The sequence below is a fragment of the Dermacentor andersoni genome, chromosome 1, assembly GCF_023375885.2.
Source record: "Dermacentor andersoni chromosome 1, qqDerAnde1_hic_scaffold, whole genome shotgun sequence".
Lineage (NCBI taxonomy): Eukaryota > Metazoa > Arthropoda > Arachnida > Ixodida > Ixodidae > Dermacentor > Dermacentor andersoni.
In genome coordinates, this window is record NC_092814.1 from 336664380 (window position 1) to 336688923 (window position 24544).

Sequence of the window (24544 nt, forward strand, 5' to 3'; positions counted from 1 at the left end):
TTTCCTGGATAGCTAGAATGTCGATATCATTTTCTAATAGCAGGCGGCTCAGGTGAAGTTGCCGCCTTCGGGCTCCGAAGCCGCGTACGTTTAGTGTTCCAACACGAAGGGCTATTCCAGGATTAACGGCCATTGTAAGTGAAGTTTACACAAACCGACACAAGATACTGTTCAGATGAGTGGAAACTTACAACGCTAGACCAGTGACCACTGCTGTCTTTGCTGCACCCGATGCAGCCCGTCGCTTGGTTGAGTTGCCATCCGTGATTGTCCATTGTAGATGTAAGTCTTTCACCGGTCCCGCAACGAAGTGATTAGCCGAACCATGCTCCCGCTAACGCGGGGGCATGGACGGCGCTGGTTTCCTGTCTGGTGGCACGGTAGGTTTTGGCTTGAAGCTAGACCTACGGGTGGACGCTGTTTTGGAGGGAGGTTCTTCTGCACGCTTTGAGTCAGAGCGCTGGTCGTCGCTGCTCGCTTTTTCTCGCGGGCGCTTAGTAACGGCCGTGGCCGGCATTCCCATAGTGACGTCGGTGCACGTTTCTTCCTTCTCGCCTTCCCGTGTTTCGCTGGGCCCAGGCTCTTTGACAGTAGTTACGCTTACGGTATCGTTTGCAGGGGTAAGGTTTTGCGGCAGTTCCTCAGTGGCACTCTGAAGTTTCTGTGCTTCGTCTACATCGGGGGGCGTGGCCTCAGGCGTCTTGTCCTCGCTGGGATGTGTTTCGCTTGCTGCTGCTGTCTCTTCGGCGTCGACCTGATCCATCAGGTGTTCGTCTAATATGTCGCTACGACCCGGCCCAGTGACGCTCGCGTAGCTACGCACGCACTGGGTCTCTTCGTGGCCGTAGCGGTGACACAGCCCACAGCGCGGCCCGCGACATTCGCGACGTATATGGCCAGTACAATGACACCGCAGGCAAAGCGGAGGCCTTCCTGGCACGATGACTAGAGCATGATCCTCCCCTACTCGCACCTGGTGTGGCAGGTCTTCGACTGACGTCCTTGCCTTCAAATGCAGCGACACTAGGCGTGTATGTGACCCGTTGTCGTTGCAACCGGTAACACGCCATTTCTCTCTGGAGATTTCGGTCACGGTTCCGAATGGTGCCAGGGCTGCTTTGACGTCTTCATCGGGCGTGGTGTGGAGAAGCCAGTACAACTTCATTCTCACATCTTGGTTGCAGGGGTCTATCACAGCACAACGGTGGTCTTTCACGCTAAAAGCGTTGGTATAGACAAAAGCTTCTTCTTGCCTTGAACGTCTTTGAAGGTGATGGCCCAGACGTGGTTCATTTGGTAGGCCCCGAGGGCAACAACTTCCGACATGAGCTGATGGCGGACTAGTGCATCGCGAAAATGCTCGACGCGATAAGGCCTTGCCTTCAAGTCACCGTGTAAGAACACAGTAGTAAGTACAGTAGTTCCTGATGGCAGATGTGGCACAACAAGTTGATATTCCTGTTGGGTCGTTTCCGAAAACCTCATTCCGCGGCTCGAACGGGCCGCAACAGCCGCTCCTGCGGAGCTCGACATTCCACGACCGTACCGGACGGAAGCCAGAAGTAGAATCCCCTATTGCGCCACGGAGGCGAGCCTGGGGCTGCAGTTTACCTCATGTGCTCGTGACTTTTACGCAACGCATCTGAAAAAAAAAAAGGGACACCACCGCCCCCGGGAGGGCGTGAACTTCCAACCTTTCGGTTAACAGCCGAACGCGCTAGCCGAATGCGCCACGGAGGCTTTTTTTTTTCTTTGTTTCATGGTATTTACTACAGTAGCAACAACCCGCTATTTACCAGTTGTGCATAGTCAGAGAATGGAAAGCACAATCATAGTCACTCAGAGAAAAGGCATAGTTCATACTGTGGGTAGAAATGTGGTTTCACTTTAGAAGGGTGGTGAGGATAGGCACCTCACCAAAATGGGGTACCAGTCCGGCTGGGTATCAAGTCCATCATAAACCTGCTTTAGGTGTAGTGTCATTTGGATAAAATTCACTCTTGTAGGTACAACCATTTCGGCGTTTCGGTCCATCATTCACGTTTTCCACAAACTGTGCATTCCGATGAGAAAAAACATATCGAAAGGTGCACTAGTATCAGCGGTCGGCAGCAGGTATCGCACAGTATGAGCGTTGATGTCAAAGTCTTTTTTTAAAGTCCGTTGGAGGACATCCCAAAATAGTATGGCGTCGGTGCAGCTAATAAAACAATGTTCAATCGTCTCTGGCACGTCACAAAGGCGACAGTTAACAGAAGAGACAAAGATACCCTTTTTCTGTAGCCATGTTTTAACCGGTATGGTTTCACTATGAAGTTTATAAAAGAATGTTTTGCAGCAAGGGGATATATACATTTTACGAGCTCGCTTTAGAACATCGTGACCTGGCCATTGAATGTATAGTGATCGGTAAAATGGAGGCGGAAAAAGCATGGACGATAGATCTTTGTATAACGTTTTACGCGACACAGAGTACAAGTATTCAGTGGAAAACCGAACTGTCAGGAAACGAGCCGCTAAGTAAACTTCTTGCATGAACCCCACCAGCATAAACGCGAAGAAAAATTTGAAGAAACGATTAAATCAGGTAACGCATTCACAAGTGTGACTTGCATGAATGACCAAATTATAGGATGCGATGTATCGCGAAAAAAGAAGAAACGAGACACGATTTGCCGCACATAAAGATGTAGTAAACCCAGCCCACCTTCACTAACGGGCCTGAAAATATTGTCTCGCCTCATGGGCTCAAAAGTTGAAGACCATACGAAGGTTGCAAAGATTCGGTGAAAGCGTTGGATGTAGAGCCTGGCACAATGTATCACTTGCAATACATAGTAAATTTTTGCTGCCAAGAACTTATTGCAGGCCTCGGCTTTCCCAAAAATAGAAAGACGGTGTGGAATGAATGTCTGGGCGTAACTTTGCAGGGCCTAAACCTGTTCTTTCCAATAGTGTGCGCTTAATTTATATGCGTCTAGCTGCACGCCGAGATACTTTGGCGGGACACCGGTCCAATTAACGCCTGCAAACTGTTCTGTTGTATAGCACCATGAGCCAAACCATAAGCGTAAACTTTTTGAGGAGTTCATTCGTGCTCCTGATACGCTGCCAAATTCTTCTATTGTCGATACTACCTTTTCAACACTGGGCTTATCCGTGCAGAAGAACGCTAGATCATCTGCATAAGCTAATAAGACTTTTACTTCATTACCCAGTATATTAAGCCATGGATGTAACTCGACTGAATTACGCTTAAGCATAGCGGTTCCAGGTAAAGGGCGAATAGTAGTGGGGACATCGGGCATTCTTGTTTTACCGAAGAGCAAATGGAAACGGGTTTAGAGAGTTGGCCATTAATAACTAAACGAGTAGTACAGCACGTATAGCAAAGCTTAACACCTTTAAGCAAAACGGAACCAACATTGGCATGCTCCGGAAGTGTAAATAAATAGGAATGACTGACACGATCAAAAGCTTTAGCAAGGTCTACCTGGAGCATTGCAAGCTGTTCAGTGGAACCGTAACAGTATTGAAAGAGTGTACGGGCGAGATGTATGTTGGTTTGAATGGATCTGCCCCTAATTCCACACGTCTGATGCGAACCAAAGAGAATTGACATCGCAAATTGCAATCTATTCGTTAAAACATTTGCAAAAATGTTATAATCCACGTTTGACAATGTGATTGGTCGGTAGCTTTCAACAGAACGCAGTTTCTCCGTATCTGAACTTTTTGGAATTAAAACTGTGTGGGTTTTGCAAAAAGATTGCGGAAGGGCGTCTACCTCTAAGCTTGTAATAAAAATGTCCAATAATATGGGACTGATAATTGATTTGAAAGCTTTGTAAAATTCACAGGAAACTCCGTCAGGGCCGGGTGTTTTCGACAGAGGCAGCTGATCAATAGCTAGCTCAATTTCTTGTATCGTAAGGGTATCACTAATGAATGCACAGTCATTATCCAGTAAAGGTTTTACAAGAGACACAAAACTCTCTAAAACTTTTGCATCGTGATCATTGGGCCGAGCACTAAACACCACACTGTAGTAAGTTTCGAACTTGGAAATTATGTCATTCGTATTTGTTAGAAGACTACCTTCGGAGTATATTTCCGGAATTACTTTGGAAACAGCGTGACGTCGCTCGTCAAGTAAAGCTTGACGTGTTGGTTGCTCAGACTGCAGAGCACGCCTATTTCGAGATCGAACTCGCGCACCTCTGTAACGCAGTGCATCATACTTTTGCAACTCACATTTAAGATTTTCTATGTCAACAATGTAGGTGCCTGGCATTTCGCATTCCATCTGATAAAGGCTGTGTAGGCTCTTAAGAAGTATTGTTTCTTCATTCTTTCTATAGAATGCTTTCAGCAATCCAATTTCTATAGCCACTGTACGAACCTCTTGTTTAAAGAGTTCCCAAGCTGCAAATAACGGCAAGTCAGTAGAAAGAGAATTTTTTAGGGTTATGCGTACGCGATTAATAAATTCCTGATCATTTAGGAGCTCAGAGTTAAGCTTCCAGAGTGCCCATTATGGTCGGAAATTGGTTACAGATTTCTCACCAATCTTTGCGATAACCATGCAATGATCAGAGAACGAAACAGGGATAGTAGTGCAGGACAGTTCCCGGGAGAGGAGTGATGAAGAAACATAAATCCGATCAAAGCGGGCATAAGAGCGACCTTGAATTCGTGTAAAATAGCGAGCTCCCTGTCCCGACACTCCTATATCAATGAGCCCTGCATTTTCTATTAGGTTAGATAAAACTTCACCACTCCTGTCCCGCTGAATGTTAATGCCGCTTCGATCGCACGGATCACATACACAATTGAAATCTCCCATTAACACAATGCAACGATCACAGTCCATTAGACTACGCACAGTATCAAATAATACAATTCGTTTTGCAGCGTCATTGAATGCATAGACGTTGACTAATCGCCATGGCACACACTGCAACCCAAAATCACAACATATATATCGACCTTCAGTGTCTACATGGTAACTAAGTGCTGAACAAAGTAGGCTCTTTTTCAGAAACTGGAAACAGCCCGCGGATAAACCAAGAGCGTGTGAAACGCAAACATTATATTCAGACAGAAAAGGTCTCAAAGCCCTTTCTGTCTCGTCATCACTCTCAATCTTCGTCTCCTGCACGGCGACGAAGTCGAGGCGCTTCCTAGACAAAAGCCGGTGAAGCTGCGTCTGTTTCTGCAAAGACCTAAGGCCTCACACGTTCAAACTTGCGAAGAGATGTTGCTGGGACAGGGCCATGGTGACTACCCACTATTTAGACTTAATTCTCTATGCGGTCGGTCCTATAGAGGGTAACGGTGAGGCTCCCTCCGAACCCTCACCAGGCTTCCTGGACCGTGATCGCCGGCACTTTCCTGAATGTATCGATGTTTTGCGGCGACGTGCTTTTCTTGTGGTACATGCCGTCTCGCTGTCCGTGCTTGATTCTGATCTGTTAGTCGCCCGGCGCTTCGGAATTGATGTATCCGTGCTACTTCGTCTGTCTTCTGACAGCATAGCGCACGTGTTGAGATGCTTCGGTGTAGCAGATGAGTCATCAGTGGCTGTCTCATTCGCTGGCTGGGCGGATCCTGGCTGCGTAGTAGCGTGCGCTTCTTTCTCTTGGCTACTTTCCTTTTCCACGGGCAGTTCTGCGATGTCATTGTCTTTAACATGTGGAGAGGCCTTACTGGCACAGCTGGTATCTGCGGAAGAGGGAACGTCTCCCGTCGCGTCGAGAACCTCAGTAACATCCATTATGTGTTCCTGCAAGCTTTCTTCCGGAGGCCTTGTCCTGTGTCGTAACTTGTCGGCGTATGTCACAACACATTCTTCATCTGTGTGGCCAAAGCGTCGGCAGGCTTCAGAACGTGGGGTTCTGCAGTTTCGACGAATGTGCCCAACCTTGTTACAGCGGAGACAAAGCGGGGGCCGGCCTGGAATCAATACAAGGCTCTGCACTCCACAAACGTGTAGCAGATGGGGAACGTCGCCCACGCCGACTCCATCGGCAAGAGTCAACACCACGTCAAGATTTAGGGTACGCACTTGCTCCATTTCCGATACTCTCCAGCTTTCTGCTGATATGGGCTTCACTTTCCCGTAAGCCTGGAGCGCATCTCGAATGTAATCGTCTTCCAAACGCTCAGGAAGCCATAAAAGCTTCATTTTCCATTCCGTGGGCTCGGGGTCAATAACGAGGCAGCGTCTACCTTTTACGGATAAATCTCCGCACGTGACTAGCGTTGATGTTGTAATTGATGATTTGCACGTCACCATCCACACGGGCGACATCTGAAATTGGCTGATGGAACTTATTTCCTTCAGGTCAATAACGTTCCGAAGGGCGTCTCTGAAGTCTTGGGCTCTGTACGGTCGACCACTTAAGTCAGCATGCAGGAAAATGGAGTCCACAACCAGTTTACCGGTAGGAAGACGAGGTATCACAACACGGTAGCCATTGCTGCTGGCTGAAGCCTGAGCAGCATCTCGGCCAGGGGCCGATAAAACCTTTGGAGCGGAGAACATGAAAAAAGCGACCGTTCGGAACGCCATCTTCTTGTGCTGCAGTTTACCTCATGTGTTCGTGACTTCCACGCAATGCATCTGAAAAAAAAAAAAAAAAGACACCATCGCCCCCGGGAGGGCTTGAACCTCGAAACCTTTCGGCTAACAGCCGAACGCGCTAGCCGATTGCGCCACGGAGGCTTTTTTTTCTTTATTACCGACAGTCACGACAAAATCTCTGCCGTTGGTTGGCAGTCACAGGACTAAAAACGCTTGAAGTTCGCTAGCTCAGTCATCACACTGAGCCATGTTGGTTTTTCTTTTTGAAAATTGTACAATTCCTTAATATGACAAATGCTTTCAATGAAGTATTCTCTAACAGGCCGGGCGTTTATTTCGGCATGTCTCACGGCCATTGTAGTTTTCCATAACCTATGCAAGGACACCAGCATGAACATGTCATAGGGTACTTTGTCTTCATTTAGAGTAGGCAGGAAACGAATCCCATATGGTGTAATCGGCAAGTCCTTCTTTAGCGTTATCTGTAAGATGTCCCAATGGAACACAGCATCCCAGCAGTCAAGAAAGATGTGTTCTACTGTTTCGGGTTTCCGGCATAGTAAACAGTTGACGCTCCAAGGCACGGAAAGTCCTTTTTCATCTAGCCACGGTTTCACAGGTAAAGTATTGGTGTGGAGCTGGAAAAAGAAGGACTTTACCGACGGGCGTACTGGGATTCGTTTTAGTCTTTTTAGTACGTCCTTTTCAGGTCCAATGCAGAACATCGAGCGATACAATGGCACCGGTAACATTGTGTCTACCAGGTCCTTATATAAGCGCTTTCGTGGTACCCTACTTAAGTATTCCATGGAAAACCGAACCTTTAAGAGCTGAAAAGCCAAGACTACCTCTTTTAAGAAACCACGCGCTCTGCCTTGACTGCACCGATTTGACGATACAATAAACTCAGGTATAGCCTCGCTCAGCCTTGTTTGAAACATAGTTAATAAAAATGGGTCATTTTGGTCCCGTAAGTAAACAAACCTCGACACAATCTGCCTAATGAACAAATGTGCCAGACCTAATCCTCCATTTTTAACCGAACGAAAGAGATTAGTGCGACTGGTGCGCTGCCAGCTTGAACCGCATACAAACACCGCGAGTACTCTGTGTAAACGTTGTATGTTAGCCCTTGACATGCACAACGCTTGGAGCACGTAAAGAATTTTGGCAACGGCAAACAGGTTGCACACTGTCGCACGCGCAAACATAGAGAAATTGCGGCCTCCCCATTTGAGTGTACATTCACGAACCCTTTCAGTTTCGGCATTCCAGTAATCAACGGCGTCACGGTAGTGCTCAAGCGGCACCTCTAGGTACTTTGCCGGCGTGACTGTCCAGCGGATATTTGCAAACCTACTCGGATGGTCTTCCCAGTTGCCGATCCATACCCCTAGGGATTTATCAAAGTTGATAGCACTGCCTGTCATTCTGCAGTATGATAGAGGCTCTGCGACCGCGATTTCGATGCTTTCTTTATCCCGACAAAACAACGCGATGTCATCAGCGTATGCCAGGACTTTCACTTCCGCGGACTGCACTCTGAAACCCGATATTCTATTGTCATTCTTGATTTTTCTACAAAGCGGCTCTAGGTAAATTGCGAATAAAAGAGGCGACAAACCACACCCCTGGCGCACAGATGACCGGACGCTAAAGCTTTTGGTAACCTCCTTGTTTATAATGAGGCTGGAGGTACAGTCTTGATAGCACATCTTTACCCCATCGAAGATCAACTCCCCTACCTTTATGTGTTCTAGAATACTGAAAAGAATTTTATGGGCCACGCGGTCGAAAGCCTTCTGCATATCTAACTGTAACATGGCACAGTGTTCACCTAGGTCGTTACAGTATTCTAAAATGCTTCTGGCAATATGAATGTTTGTGTAGATGGACCTTCCTTTAATGCCGCATGTTTGATGCGACCCTACTATGCTGGTCACCACTCCCTGTAATCGCTTTCCGAGCACTCTTGTAAATATCTTATAGTCTACATTCATTAGTGATATCGGCCGGTAACCGTCGACAGCTAACAATTTTTCTGGGTGCTCTGATTTAGGTTTCAGAACTACGTGCGATGTCCGAAAAGATGGAGGAACCTGTCTTTGCACATAGGCCTCCTTAAACAACCGTAACAGGATCTCACTGACATCACTTTTGAAGGCTTTGTAAAAGGCCGCTCCGAGTCCATCAGGTCCCGGGGACTTGCCTACAACTAAATCATCTATGGCTCCTTCCACTTCGGTGATGCTCAGAGGCCACTCCAGACGCTTTTGAATGTCTTCCTCTAATTGCGGCATGTTTGACAAAAAGTCCGTCTTGAATTCTTCTGTGACGTCTTTAACAATCCCGAATAATTTGCTATAGTGATCAAGAAACGCCTCTTCAATTTTTTGAGGTTGGCTCGTGATCTCGTTCTCGTATTGAATCATCCTGATTTCATTTCGCCTCGCGTATGCCTTTTCGTCAGATAAGGCTCGTTTGGTCGGTGTCTCACCTAGCCAAACCCTTTCAGCTCGTGCCCTTATAACCGCTCCTTTGAACTTCTCTTCTTCGATAAGCTCGAGCTGGCTTTTCAGTTCTTTTGTTTCTTTTGTTCGGCTCCGAGGTCTCTCGCTTTCCACGGTGTACAAAAAATCAAGCTCACGTTGCATTTCAGTTTGTTTTTTCCTTTTATTAAATTTCTCTTTAGTGGCTTCTTCTATAGCACTGATCTTGACTCCTTGTTTAAAGTTCTCCCATAATTCTAGCACGTTGCCATCTTCGGCCTCGATCAAATTATCTAACTTTTCTTTCACGCTTTCACAAAAGTATTCGTTCATTAACAGCCCATCGTTAAACTTCCACAACTTCCAGTTAAATTTCGATTTTCTTTCTTTGGTACCTACACTAAAGGTTACAAGGCTGTGATCGCTGAACGAGACATGTTTCACACTATAGCTGCCGCACATCGGGACAAGCTCCAGTGCGACATACCCTCTATCTAGACTTGCGTGACTTTGCCCTTGAAAATGCGTGAATGCAGGCGTGCCGGTAGTACACAGGAAATGGCCGACGTCGTCCAGATTAGATTCTTGCACTAGTGTGTTTAAAAGTAAAGCACTTTTGTCACGCACTGGAAGGTTTTTCACTCGATCGGCCGCGAAACATACACAATTAAAATCTCCTAGCAATACGACTTTCCTGTCACACGGTAAATGCTGATTTACTCTCTCAAAGAAAGGCACAGGCTCATTTTCAATGTTGGGGGCGTAGACACATATCACGCGCCAACGTGCGCCCAAAAAAAAAAATCCACAAAAACCAGTCTTCCACTTTTACAAGAAAAGACCCCTTCTTCTCTAATTCCCAGGTTGTTTCTAATAAAGATAGCGCACCCCGCGGAAGTCCCGACAGCATGTGATACACAAACATTGTATCTATTGCGAAACTGCAGCACCATGCGATCCGTCTGTTCCTCACTTTCTATCTTTGTCTCCTGCACCGCTGCTATATCAACATCTGTTTCTAAGAAAAGCCTGCTAAGCTGGTATTGCCGCTTTCTGGCACAAAGACCGCGGACATTTATAGTAGCAAAACGAAGTGCAGTGTTTTGAGCCATTCTTATGTTTTATGAAGAACAAACGAACCGCATGGTACCCACCTCATGCGTCTGGGGCCAAAGCTGCCTTCGCTTCTTGCACAAACCTTCCGTAGCTGCCATGGCAGCCTTAGGAAGGCACAGTTGATGTCCCTGTCATGGCGTTCCATCGTCCCTTGAGTTTGGCTTGATCACTAGGTGGACTAGAAGAGACGCCGCGAAGCACACGCTCTCGCGGCTACGTCGGCGGCGTCTCCGCCGCCCTCCGGTCCGGAGGTACGTTCGGACGCGGTCTCAGCGTTGACCGCCGAATGATCGCCGCCTTTGGCGGTGGTCCTTCCGAGATCATTGCAGCCAGGGCCTCATGCTCGTCCAGCGTAGCGCGGTGGTCCTTCCGAGATCATTGCAGCCAGGGCCTCATGCTCGTCCAGCGTAGCGTCGTGGCCGCGCTTGGAGACTGAGGCTCCACTTGTTCCCTCGCTTACTTCCATGACGGCTGGCTCCTCAGGCGACTTCGACGGCGTTGAGGCCTCCTGCACATTCACGACGCCGGTGGCGTCGCCAGCTGCGTCGGTCAGCTTTCGGCTTTCCTTGTTAACACTTGCGTCTTGGGGCATGTCGGGCGGGGTTAACGTTGCCGCATCAAGTACCTCGAGCTTCGGCGTTGCTTCGCTTGCGGCTTCTTCAGCGTCGGCCTCGTCCATGACGAGTTCCGCAGTGTCTTCTCCTCCAACCGGCCCCGCAACACTTGCGTACGTCTTCACGCACTGAGATTCTTCGTGTCCAAAATGTCGGCAGTGCGTGCAGCGAGGAACTCGGCATTCTCGTATGATATGGCCCTTACTGTGACACCGCAGGCACAGTGGCGCTCTTCCAGGCGCGACTAGAAGGGCCATGTCACCGGCTACGCGAAGCTGGTGTGGAAGGTCATCGACCTTAATGCCGTTATGGAGCTTGAGGCGCACCAGGCGTGTCGTCGACCCCTTGTCTTGGATCCCTTGAACTCTCCACTTTTCCTTCGAGACCTCGGTCACCTTTCCGAACGGAGCAAGCGCTACACGCACATCATCGTCGGCCACAATGAAAAGAAGCCAATGAAGCTTCAAACGCACGTCCTGGTTTGCCGGATCAATAACCAAACAACGTCGGCCCTTCACCTTCATTTCGCCGCATTCCAAAGCTTTCTTCATCCCTTCCATGCTCTTGAAAGTCACAGCCCATACGTGGCTTATCTGGTATGCCCCCAACGCTACCACTTCAGGGAGCAAACCAAGACGCGCCAACGTGTCCCGGAAATGTTCGACTCGGTAAGGCCTCGACCGGACATCCGCGTGCAGAAATAAAGTATTCAAAACACTACGACCTGATGGCAGAGTAGGCAAAACCACTTCGTATCCCTCGGTATCCATTCCGTCGATCCTGTCACCGCGGCCGCTGTTAGCCGCAACCACCGCTCCTTGGGAGCACATGAAACGCACGTCCTTCCACCTCGGCAGCCAAGACGCGTCCCTGCGCCACGGAGGCGAGCCTCGGGCTGCAGTTTACCTCATGTGCTCGTGACTTTCACGCAACGCACCTGAATAAAAAAAAAAAAAAGACACCACCGCCACCGGGAGGGCTTGAACCTCCAACCTTTCGGTTAACAGCCGAACGCGCTAGCCGATTGCGCCACGGAGGCGAGCCTCGGGCTGCAGTTCACCTCATGTGCTCGTGACTTTCACGCAACGCACCTGAAAAAAAAAAAAAAAAAAAAAAAAAGACACCACCGCCCCTGGGAGGGCTTGAACCTCCAACCTTTCGGTTAATAGCCGAATGCGCTAGCCGATTGCGCCACGTAGGCTTTCTTTTTCTTTATTGCCGGACTTTGACAAAGAAAAAACAGCAATAGTAATACACAAAACAACACATAAAAGATACAATAAACACGTAGTATTGACATAAACAGCCTGGTAGGGGGCTGGCAACGCCACATTAAAATTCATTTAGAGCCATCAATGGCTCCACCCTTGACAGCCACTCGGGGGTATCGCCACCGGCCTTCAAAATCTCAACAAACCGATGCACAGTTTCACGGAAATAAATTCGCGTAGGTTGTGCGTCGGGATCGCAGTAGTAGCCTGCCATTCGAGAGCGCCAAATACTGTGGAGGCCAATTAACATTATTAAATCAAACGGAAAGCCATCCTCGTTAGTAATGGGTAGATACCGTATTCCATGAGGGTCGAGGGGGAATTGTTTCTTTAACGTTCTTTGTAGTACGTCCCAAAAGAATACCCCTCCCCAACAATGAAGAAAAATGTGATCTATCGTTTCTGGTTGTTTGCAGATAAGGCAGTGAGATCCCCATGGAAGAAATAACCCCTTTTCCTGTAGAAACATTTTTACTGGCAACGTTCCAGTGTGTAACTTAAAAAAAAAAAGGTTTTAACCCCTGGCGCAATTTGCATTTTTTTTACTCTCTTTAACACGTCCCTACCAGGGCCTCCACTGTACAAGGCTCTGTACATTGGCTCCGGCAGAACAACGTCACACAAATCCTTGTACAATTCTTTCTTTTTGACAGTAGATAAATATTCATTTGAAAACCTCGTTGCAAGGAATCGTACACTTGCGACAACTTCTCTAAAATATCCGAAGATGCCTCCCGTGAGTGTTTCGGTTGAAACAACAAAGTCTGGCAACGCGCGCCCGAGCCTTACTTGGCATGCGGTGCGCAAAAAAGGATCGCTGACGTCGCGGAGGAAAAGAAACCTGTTGACAATCTGCCGCAAAAAAAGGTGTCCCAGGCCTCTGCAAGCCGCGGAAACAGGATTGAAGACAATGACGGTCAGGACTACGAGATCATTTTGCCTACATTGCCCACCGGACGTGTTGTGGTTAACACCGTTTTTTTGCACTGCGACGTACGAGTTAGGCCCTACAGGGTTGAGGATTTCCGCGACGCCCTAGCCAACGCTGGTGCGCTTCCCGACGTGGTGGCGTTGGAGGCGTACCAAATCAACCATGTTTGGGCGGTGACTCTCAACAGCATCGACGCAACTAAGAAGCTTGCCGCTCTCAAGGAACTGGAAGTAAAAGGACGCCGCTGCATTATCTTCGATCCAGATGACCAGCAGGTGAAACTACGGCTGCACTGGATGTTGCCCGGCGTGGCGGACGACGACATTCGGATGGCTCTCGCTGCTTACGGCAACGTATCCGAAGTGACCCGGGAGCGTTGGCGTGTCTCAGGCGTCAAGGAGAAAGGGTCCACAACGAGGACCGTGCTCCTGAAGCTGAAACCCGGTTTGAAGGTCGATGATCTACCTCACGAGCTACGCGTTGCAGGAGAGTTGGCCCTTGTGGTGGCGCCTGGGCGGCCTATGTAGTGCCTACGCTGCCGTGGTACGGGCCACGTTCGACGTGAATGCAAGGTGCCACGGTGCTCAAAATGCAGACGCTATGGTCAGGTCAACAGCGATTGCGTCCGCACATATGCGGTGGCTACGGAGCCGGCATCGCAAGACAAGTCGACGGAGCTGCTGATGGACGTCGACGAGGCGGAAGAGGCAGCGAAAGGAGCCGAGGAAGTGGGCAAGCCAGCAGGAATGACCGGCCCGTCGGGGCTTGCCAGTGGTGACACAAGCACGTCAAGCAACGGAGAGACGTACCCCGATGAGAAGGAATTGCCTGCCAGAGGGGACACAACCAAGTCAAGCAACGGAGAGACGCACCCCGAGGAGAAGAATTTGCCTGCGTCTCGGGCGAAGGCGTCGGAGAATGGGAAGAGCGTTCCGGCACCCAAGGTCGTCGAACCAGCGAACAGCTCGCTGAACGCGGACGTGAGCGGCGGCCGCGCAGTCAGCGTCTCCGCGCCAGCCAAGCGCCCTTATGGCCACACCGGCAACTAAAGGGTTAAGGTGGCAGCCACGAGCGTCGAGGAGCTGCCTGCAAAAACAACTCAAGCCAGGCGGGCCAGTCTCCGGCAGCGACCTAACGTTTCGTCTGAGAGGCGAACCGGCGATACAGCACCTCCGCTGCAAGGTTCGGAGCCTGCACAGGGTGGCTCCGGCATCAACGATGGCGTCTAGCCACGCGCTAGACGCGGAGGGTAAGCACCATGCTCTCGGCCTTTTCACTTCCTTGCGAAAATGGCTCCTGCATCTCCGTTGAAGGTAGCTACACTTAATGTCAGGGGCTTGGCAGGAAAGAAAAAGCAAAGTCAGGTGTATCGGCTTTTAACGGAGCACGACATTGATATATTGGCCGTGCAGGAAACAAAAGTTGACGGTGAGGAAGAGACCGGGAGCATGGTGCGACGTTTCACGTCTAGATTCTATGCTATTGTAAGCCATGCCATCGGCACATCTGCTGGTTGTGTCTTTTTTATTAAAAAGTTGCCGGCTTTGGTCGTGAATGCTGATTTCTCGTGCTTGTCAGGTCGGTGTGTTGCTGTCGATTTCACACTCAGCGATACAGAATGGCGTGTTTTATGTTTGTACGCACCAAATGTTGTGGATGAAAGGGTCGATTTCTTTAGAAGCGCTGAGCAGCGTCTCAGTTTCGATAAACAGCTGATTATCATGGGCGACTTCGACTGCATCCTGAGTGCTTGCGATAAGACTAGTGATCGGGGGTTCAGGGACGCAAGTACTGAGGTACTGTCGCAAATCATAGACAAATGGAACCTTGAGGATGTGGCGGAGTGTATGCAAGGCGCGGGTGGTGTGAAGTACACACATTGCCAGCGTGCAAGTCATGCCCGTCTGGACCGCATTTATGTAACGCTGGACGTGATTCCAAAATGCAACAGTTATCAAGTAGGGCCGGTGTCTTTCTCAGACCACTGTTTAGTAGAGTGCGAGATTGGGGCACAAAAACGTGGCAGTGCTTTTAGCTGGGAACTGTGGAAGATAAATAACAAGCTGATTAAAGACGATGCTTTCAACCGTGCGGTAATTGAAGAAATCGGCAAAATAGAGCCGAATAAAGAACTGAAAACATGGCAACAGTGGGAGCTTCGTAAGGAACAACTTAAAAAAATTGCGCCACGGAGGCGAGCCTCGGGCTGCAGATTACCTCATGCGCTCGTGACTTTCACGCAACGCATCTGAAAAAAAAAAAAAAAAAAGAGACACCACCGCCCCCGGGAGGGCTTGAACCTCCAACCTTTCGGTTAACAGCCGAACGCGCTAGCCGATTGCGCCACGGAGTCTTTTTTTCTCTTTATTGCCACTCCTCGACATACCAAATATTCCTTAAAAGATATACAAAAAGACAAAACAGGAATGGATCCAAAATCGAACAATAAACCGTACTATACGCATGCGTTGCCGTCGGCTACTATGGAATGACGTTGTCTTATTAAGATTCCTTGAGTGCTGTCAGGGGTTCAACCCTGGACAGCCACTCAGGAACAGGCAGTTGCAATTTCTGCACTTCTACATACCGTTGCATGCATTCCCGGAAGTATACACGCGGTGGTCGGGCATCCGGGTCACAATGGTAGCCCGCCATTCTTGCGCGCCATAAACAGTGGGGGCCCGTAAGCATGATGACGTCGTACGGGAAACCTTCGTCGTCATTTACTGGCAGAAACCTGATTCCGTGGGGATCTATCAGTAACTCCTTTTTTAGAGTCCTTTGCAGCACGTCCCAGAAAAAAACCCCTTCCCAACAGTGGATGAAGACATGTTCTATGGTTTCTTGTTTTTTACAAATAAGGCAATGTGTTCCGCATGGCATGTAGAACCCACGTTGTTCCAGGAAGATTTTAACAGGTAAAGTGCCGGTGTGTAATTTGAAAAAGAACGATTTCGTGGCTGGTTGAACTGGCATAATCTTCACTCTTTTCAGTACGTCTAGGCCTGGGCCTCCACTGTGCACGGCTCTGTACATGGGTACAGGCAAGACACTGTCACACAAATCACGATATAGCTTTTTCCGTTTTGCACTCCACAAACATGCACTTGAAAAACGAACACGTAAAAAAGAAACACTCTGAACTATTTCCCGAAAGAAACCACGGACTGGTCCTGGCATTATTTCCGTACCTACAACGAATTCGGGAAATGATCTTGACAGCCTCATTTGGATCACCGTGCGCAGAAATGGGTCGTTTGTATCTCGAAAGAAGAATCTATTCACCAATTGACGCAAGAAGAGGTGGGCCAACCCCAGACCACCATCCTTCACACGTCGGAAGAGATTATCTCGGCTGCATCGCTCCCAGCTCGATGCCCACACGAATACAGCGAACACGCGGTGCAGTTTCTGCACATTAATCCGAGGGCACTGTAGGACCTGCATCACGTACCAGATCTTTGTCACGAGAAACATGTTGCACGCTGTAGCTGGCGCGAACATTGACAAGTGAACGGCGTTCCATCGGTCGGCTTTTTCTTTTAGTTCTTTTGTTCGCTCGTTCCAGTACTCGCTACTGTCGTTGTAGGCATCAAGGGGTGCGCCAAGGTACTTAACTGGAGTCGTGACCCAGTTTACATTCGAAAAGTGGTCTGGTGTGGATGGCCATCTCCCATGCCAAAACCCCAAACATTTCTGCGAATTCACGAAGCTATTAGTGGCGTTACCAAGCTGTCTGACGATGCTCACAGTGTTCAATACACTTTGCTTATCTTTACAGCACACAGCCACATCGTCAGCGTATGCCAATAGCTTCACATCTGCTGATTGAAGACGATATCCCTTAATGCATTCATTTTCGATGATGGCCTGACATAGCGTTTCTATGTAAACACAAAACAGGAGTGGACTGAGTGGACCACCCTGGCGAACGGAGCGCTTCACGTTAATGGGGGCCTCCAACGTCTGATTAATTATAAGTCTGGTATAGCAGCTCCGGTACGCCATGGTCACCCCCTCAGTGATTATGTGGCCAAAATGAACGTGTTCAAGGATGGTGAGCAATATTTCGCGTGAAACGCAATCAAACGCTTTCTCCAAGTCAAGCTGGAGGATCGCTACTGCATCACACATGGCATCACAACACTCCAGCACACACTTCATCTTATGAATGTTAGTGAAGATGGTTCTTCCGCGAATGCCACACGTCTGGTGTGGGCCGACTACTTCCTTAATGACTGACTGCATACGCCGTGCCAGCACCTTCATCAGTATTTTGTAGTCACAGTTAGTAAGCGCTATGAGTCTATAGGAGGAAAGTTGCTTGAGCTTCTGGGTCTCTTCTGTTTTAGGTATTAGTACTGTATGGGACTGGCCAAAGGATGGTGGAAGTATTTTCAGTTCGTATGCTTCGTTGAAAACGGCGGTTAAGATATGAGCTAGGTGGCCTTTAAACGATTTGTACCAAGCAGCACAAAGACCGTCTGGACCTGGCGACTTGCCAGGATTCAGGTCTTCGATGGCCTCCATCACTTCATGGTCTGTTAATGGTCGTTCTAAAGTTTCTTTAACTTCACACGACAGCTGTGGCATTCGTTGCAAAATAAATTCTTGAAATCGTGCATGTTGACAGGCCTGAATGCAAAAAGATTTTTGAATGCTCAAAGAAAGCATGCCCTATGTTAATGTTATCGGTTAATACCACCCCTTCATATTCAATGGCCTCAATCTGCTTACGTCTGGAATGTTTTTTTTTCTAGTCCCAGTGCTCTTTTCTTTGGTGTTTCCCCGCATGTTAGTCTTTCTGCTCTAGCACGCATGAGTGCGCCTCTATAGCGCTCTTCGTCGAACACTTCGAGCTTTTTCTTAACAGCGCGCATATTGTCTTGATAAGCGCCCGGTTGCTTGCATTCCAGCGTCGCCAATTTTTCCAGGAATGTTTTTAAATCCTTTTCTCTGACCTTTTCTTCATAACGCAGTACGCTACTTCTTTCAATTGCTTTCATTTTAATGCTTTGCTTCAACAAGTCCCATTCCTTGACAAACTTTATAGAACTGTCTGTTCCAAAAGAATTGAGAGCAGCCACTACCTTTTCGTTGAAGGTTTCATCCCGTAGCAGTTCTGCATTCATTTTCCAGAGTTCGCAGACGAATTTGTTTCGTTCTTTCTTGCTGCCCACCCTGCATTTTACTAGGCAGTGGTCAGAATACGATATGGCGGTAACTGTATAGCATTGGCATTTTGCTACTAAATCATATGAAAGATAGATACGGTCTAATCGTGCGTGACTTGTGCCCTGAAAGTGAGTGTACATCACGTCTCGGTCAGCCCTAAAACAGTCAGCGATATCTTCTAATTCGAATTCGTGCATTATCTGCACCAGGATGTCGCTGCTTTTGTCATAAACTACGCGTCGCGTAGACCTATCCTCGGCGTTTAATACGCAATTGAAATCCCCAACACAGGCTATAAATTTTTGCACAGAGAAGTGATGCTTTAGGTTGAAAAAGAAAGTTGCCCTCTCTTGCACTGTATTATGTGCAAAACACGCGCCATGGGACATTGCAATAGCTAAAGTCACAAAAGACAAGTCGACCAGAAGTGCACGAGAAGTAACCCTCTATGACAAGACCAGGGAGCTTCCTCACAAACCACACACCCCGCCGAAGTCCCTAAGGCGTGGCTCACTACTGTGTAGTAGTTATACGTGAACCTTTGCACCATGCTCCCGGTCTCCTCCTCGCCGTCTACCTTGGTTTCTTGCGCGGCTAAAACGTCGAGGTAGGGGTCCACTAGTAGTCTGTAAACCTGATTCTGTTTCCTTTTGGCGGCCAGACCTCGAACGTTTAGCGTGCCGAGGATAAGCGACGGGTTGGTAGCCATTATTGATGAAAACCGGAGGGGAGAAGTCCCGGAGCATGGTGCTCACCTTTACGTCTAGCTGACCGCTAGACGCCTCCGTGGCCATCCGGTGGCCGTCGCCCGGGTTCGTGTTTCGTGGGCTTCGGGGTAAGCCTACGGTCAGTCTCCAGTTTCGGCTTGGGCTTGTGGGTGGAGCGCCTTCCGGGTAGCGTCTTAGCGGGCGGTGCCTCGGAGTCACCGCCGGCCTTTCCGTCGACTTTCTCCTCGTGCTGCAGGGATCTCTTGACCGGTGCCGAGACGGATTCGACGCGGGCGCTAGCAGGGGTCGCGTTGTCATCCGCCTCTGCCTGCGTTGCGTCCGTAGCTGGCTGGTGGCTCTCATTTTCTTGCGGGGCCGTTCTCACGCTCTCGACTGTAGCTGCTGGTTCCTTTGGGGGAGGGATATTATTTCTTCCTCCTTCGGCCTGCTTGGTCGTCGCGCCGGTTTCTGCCGCCACTTTGCCGTTTCCAGCTCCCGTGGCCGCTTCCTCCGCCTCGGTCACGTCCATCACGTGGTCTAACGTCGACGGCTCGCTCTCCACCGAACCCGCGGCTACTGCGTATGAACGCACACAGTCCGCATCGTTGTGTCCAAAAAGCCTGCACCGCGAGCAACGGGGAACCTTGCATTCACGACGAACGTGGCCAGAGCCCCGGCAGCGCAGACACTGAATGGGACGTCCTGGGGCTACCACAAGCGCAAACTCGCCGGCGATGCGGATCTGGTGGGGAGGTCGTCGACTTTCATTCCAACCTTCAGCTGCAGCAGTACTGCTCGGGTTGTCGAGCCCTTGTCGGAAACGCCATCCACTTGCCAGTGCTCCCGGGTCACTTCCGTCACTTTGCCGAAGGAGGCCAGCGCGGTCTTGACGTCTTCGTCGTCCACCCCACGCAGAAGCCAGTGGATACAAAGCTTCACCTGTTGTTCCTTGGGGTCGATGACCAGGCAGTGACGGCCCTTCACCTGCAGCTCCTTCAGGGCCACCAGCTTTTGGGCAGCCTCGGCTGTCTTCATCGTCACCGCACATACATGGTTGATTTGGTACGCTCCAAGTGCGACGACGTCAGAGAGCATACCCACAGCTTGAAGCGCGTCCCGGAAATTTTCCACACGGAACGGGCGAACACGAGCGTCGCCGTGAAAAAAAACTGTTTAGAACGGTGCGTCCTGTAGGTAGCCGAGGCAAAATAATCTGGAAATCCTTATCTTCCTCCGTCGAAAGCCTGTTGCCGCGGCTAACAGCCGCATATGCCACTCCATTGGAGCCCATGATCCTACGATCCGTTTAGCTCGGGAGCCGGAAGCAGAATGCTGCGCCACGGAGGCGAGCCTCGTGCTGCAGACTAGCTCATGTGCTCGTGACTTTCACGCCACGCATCTGAGAAAAAAAGAGACCACCGCACCCGCGAGGGCTTGAACCTCTAACCTTTCGGTTAACAGCCGACCGCGCTTTTTTTTTTTCCGCCGTGACTGCAAGGTGCCCAGGTGCTCGAAGTGCGGACGCTACGGACACGCGGACGCTGACTTCGTCCGTACTATTTACGCGTCGGCTACCGGGCTGGGAAAGACGGACGAGAACGCGGAACTCATGGACGTCGTTGAAGCCGAGGATGCAGCGAGGGGAACGGACGAGGCGGGCAAGCAGACGGGGCCACTCGACTCGTCAGCGTCTACAGGCGGAGACGCCCGGACTGGGGAGGGTTGAGCGAGCCAAGAACTAGCGGATGACTTGCCTAGGTCAAACGAGGCGACCGGAAAGGATGGGGAGAGCACTCCGGAGCCCAAGGTCTTTGAGCCCAAGGGTCCGAACGACCTGCAACCGGACAAGAATGGTGCCCGCACGCCGACTAGCCTCTCCGCTGCGGCGAAGCTTTCCCATGCCCAAACCAGCGCCGATAGTGTCCAGATGGTGGCGCCTGGAGCCGAGGAGCCCCCGGCAAAAGTGCCTGAAGCCCGGCGGTCATCGTTTCGGCCGCGCCCTAACTTTATTTTTTTTTATTTATTCGGTATACTTACATCGCCTGTACGGCATTATCGTAGGGGGGTTAAAATACAGGTGGTCACAATAGAAACATATTCAGCAACATCAAAAGAATACATCAGTAAATACAACATAGTTTAAGCACTGAAATTCGCAAAAGCGGAATACAAACTAACAAAGCACAAAACAAAGTGAGTTACAAATTAACTAACTAACAAAAAAAAAGTTGCGTATGTGCAGAGATGAATAACAGAACAATCAAAGAATATGGCTCTCAATAGCATTTTCAAAACTAGAAGCTGCCATCACTTCATTAGGGAGCTCATTCCAATCGTTAATCGTGTTAGGAAAAAATGAATACTTGAACACATTGGTACGGCACTGATAAGCTCTAATTTTATTAGCGTGGTCTCTCCTAGATGAAACGTAATGCGGCTCCTTGATTAACAGTTTTGTCGATACCAGTTTTACTTTTCTATATATTATAAAGGAATTTCAATCTTAGGATTTTCCTGCGTGAAGAAAGAGTTTTCCAACCCAACCCTTCCCGTATTCCGGATCCTCTGATAGTAAAATTATAATTTCCTGTTACGAAGCGTGCTGCTTGCTTCTGGGCGCGTTCTATTTTTTCTGTGAGGTTTTTAGAGTATGAATCCAAGATAACGCCTGCATATTCTAGAATAGACCTGACGTTTGTTAAATACAAGGTTGCCTTCAGTGATGAAGGAGAATGCTTAAAATTTCGTCGGAAAAAGTGAAGAAGACGGTAAGCTTTCGCGTTAATTGAGTTAACATGATTAGTCCAGTCAAGCGTTTCAGAAAACGTAACTCCGAGGTACTTAACATCCTTAGGGGTACTGAGTGCAATATTATTTACGCAATAAGAACTGGGGAATTTTTTTTCTTTTTCATTGTAAACTGCACATGGTAGCATTTACCAGTATTCAGAGTCATCTGCCACCGCTTGCAGCACATATATACTTTTTCAAGGTCGTGCTGTAAGACAGGCATATCGGCATAACATTTCACTGTACGATACATGACGCAGTCGTCGGCATACAGTCTAACTGTTGATGTAAGGCCTTCTACTAAATCATTAATATAAACAAGGAACAAAAGTGGCCCAAGCACAGAGCCTTGAGGCACTCCCGATAGCACGTGCATTGGAGCCGATGTCACCCCATTAAGAACAACTTGCTGTTTGCGCAGGTATAAATAATCCTTTATCCAGCCGAGGATATGTTCAGGAATGCCTGGGAATGATAATTTTAAGCAAAGTAGATTGTGGGGGACGACATCAGATGCTTTCCGCATATCAATTAAGAGGGCATCTATCTGTTCACCATGGTCCAGGCCGAGTGCAATGCCGTGAGTGAATTCGGCTAGTTGTGTTACGCATGAAAAACCAGAGCGGAACCCATGCTGAGCCGAAGTGAAAAAGTTATTTGTTTGAAAATGTTTCATCAGAATAGAGTACAGGACATGTTCGAGAGTCTTACAGCAAACGGAAGTTAAAGATATCGGCCTGTAATTGCCTACGTGTGTACGATCACCCTCTTTAAACATCGGAGTCACGTTGGCTGTCTTCCAATCTTCGGGCAGTTGACTTGTTGAATAATATTACTAAGAAAGGCGCTATCTGTCTCGAACATTGTCTCAAAACATGATTAGAAATTCCATTGGGTCCATGAGCTGAATGCAGGTTTAGGTTAAACAACAAAGCCTCCACTCCTTCCTTGCTCACGGCAATGTTTTCCATTTCCGGTAATCGTGTCGGTGTGTAAGAAATAGCAATGCTACATGGCTTTGTAAAAACTGAATGGAAATACTTGTTAAATACTTCTGCTTTTGTCTTCTTTAATTAGGTTACCATCATTTGTGATGGCCGGGATGCCAGTGTCATCCTTCTTGTTGCTCTTGATATACCGCCAGACCTCTTTGGGATTCGTTTTTAGTTTTTCTGCTAAGGCTTGTAGATATGCATCCTTCGCAACCTTCAATTCGCTTTTAAGCTTTGTGCTGATATCCCTTAGCTTTTTGTACATGCTTGGGTTTTTTGTTTTGCAATATATTTTGTAAGTTCGGGGTTTTTTCTGAATTGATGAACGTAAATCTTTATTAATCCAGGGTTTATCCTTGCGGCGCTTAGTCGAAACCACCTTAGACGGAACAAAATCTGAGGTCAATGAAAGCAATTTATCCCTGAATATGACCCACAGACTGTCGATGCTATTAAATTACTGTAATGCGCCAATACAGGCAGGAAATCATTTAACTCATTAGAAATAGCCTCATAATTACCCCTTTCATAAAAGAATACCTTTCGCGGTCGCATTTTGGTAAATTCTATTTTTCTGCAATGAATAGTGCCTGCACCTACTTCATGATCACTAATCCCTGGTACTGGTGCAATGAAGTCTATGATATCTTTCTCGTTACTAAAGACCAAGTCTAACACATTTCCGTCTGTACATCCAAAACGAGTAGGAAAATCAACGAATTGGAAGAGCCCATAGGTCATTATTAGCTCGCAAAATGCAGACTGAAGCAATGACCTATTATTCTGTACATGACATAGGTCAAGCCATTCAACATCTGGCATGTTAAAATCACCACACCACCAAGAATTATTGTTTCAGATGACAGGACTGAGAGTGACCTTGAAAGGCTGATGAATGGTTCAAGAGTGTTCAAATTTGGTGGTCTGTAGAAAGAACCGACAATAAGGGCGTTTCCATCTGAAAAGCATAGCCAGCACCATACAGACTCTGAAGTATCGTCAGCTGGATGAAATTGTGCACTTCCATTGTGTCCCGAGCTAGAACAAACACCCCCCCCCCCCCTCCCCGCGCATTTCGGTTCTTTCTATATGCAGCATAGTCTGATGGAAATAGCTCAGAGTCTGCAATGTCAGGGTCTAGCCAGGATTCGGTGGCGATAACAATGTCAGGCTCTGATATCGATAGAAGGCCTGCAAAATCATTAGTTTTATTCTTCAGGCTTCGACAGTTTACGACAATAAAAGAAAGTTGTTCGGGTCTATTTCTAGTAAATCGGAAAGAAGGCTGTGTTGTTTGCTATTGCGTACATTCTCGAACAGAACCACTAGAGCCATCAAAAATATATGTTTTCCCACCCATCACCAGCTTGTTATACCTAAGCGTGTACTTCGTTTTCCGTTCCCGTGCATATGCGAGCAGAGAATTTCTTGCCTGACGAACATGTTTAGAATAATCTTCGCTTATTGAAAAGTCAGTTCCCTTAAGCTTAGAGGCAGCAGTCAAGACCCTTTGCCTATCTTTGAAAGCAGTGAACTTCACAATTACAGGCCTTTTTTTGTTAACTCCGTGTCTGCCAATTCTGTGTGCCCTCTCTATAGCGGAGGGGTTAATTTCTAGTTCGAGATTGTCTGCTCAAAGCGAAATCACCTTGGACTCGGACTCATTCCATGTTTCTTTTTTGGTGTCACTCAAACCAAAGGAAAGTAAATTATTTCTACGCGACCTGTTTTCAATATCGTCGTGTTTTGCCAATACATTGCGCACGGTATCAGCCAGATTAGTGTTGTGTGCCCGCAAACCTTTCCTTCCATTGCCCTCGGTCCGAGCTTCAACCTCTTTTGTCATCTGCTCAATTTGCTCATGCAGTGTTAT

General features: G+C 48.4%; 3 protein-coding genes and 5 non-coding genes across 8 annotated transcripts in view; 1 reads left to right on the plus strand and 7 right to left on the minus strand.

The window, feature by feature from the left end:
- Positions 1-24544, plus strand: part of LOC126516467 (lysyl oxidase homolog 3-like) — a 154182-nt gene that overhangs the window by 66746 nt on the left and 62892 nt on the right. The window lies entirely within an intron of this gene.
- On the minus strand, positions 1667-1740 carry TRNAN-GUU (transfer RNA asparagine (anticodon GUU)). Its single transcript has one exon. It is a non-coding gene; the product is annotated as a tRNA-Asn (tRNA).
- Positions 6653-6727, minus strand: TRNAN-GUU (transfer RNA asparagine (anticodon GUU)). Its single transcript has one exon. It is a non-coding gene; the product is annotated as a tRNA-Asn (tRNA).
- LOC126531915 (uncharacterized) lies at positions 6790-7797 on the minus strand. Its single transcript, XM_072285956.1, has one exon. The coding sequence runs from the start codon at positions 7795-7797 to the stop codon at positions 6790-6792; it is 1008 nt and encodes a 335-aa protein (XP_072142057.1).
- On the minus strand, positions 10309-12493 carry LOC140215506 (uncharacterized). Its single transcript, XM_072286021.1, has 2 exons — positions 10583-12493; positions 10309-10533 (listed from the first exon to the last, which is right to left on the minus strand). The coding sequence occupies exons 1-2, from the start codon at positions 11633-11635 to the stop codon at positions 10405-10407; spliced, it is 1182 nt and encodes a 393-aa protein (XP_072142122.1). The 5' UTR covers positions 11636-12493; the 3' UTR covers positions 10309-10404.
- TRNAN-GUU (transfer RNA asparagine (anticodon GUU)) lies at positions 11771-11844 on the minus strand. Its single transcript has one exon. It is a non-coding gene; the product is annotated as a tRNA-Asn (tRNA).
- On the minus strand, positions 11933-12006 carry TRNAN-AUU (transfer RNA asparagine (anticodon AUU)). The gene has a single exon. It is a non-coding gene; the product is annotated as a tRNA-Asn (tRNA).
- TRNAN-GUU (transfer RNA asparagine (anticodon GUU)) lies at positions 15287-15360 on the minus strand. Its single transcript has one exon. It is a non-coding gene; the product is annotated as a tRNA-Asn (tRNA).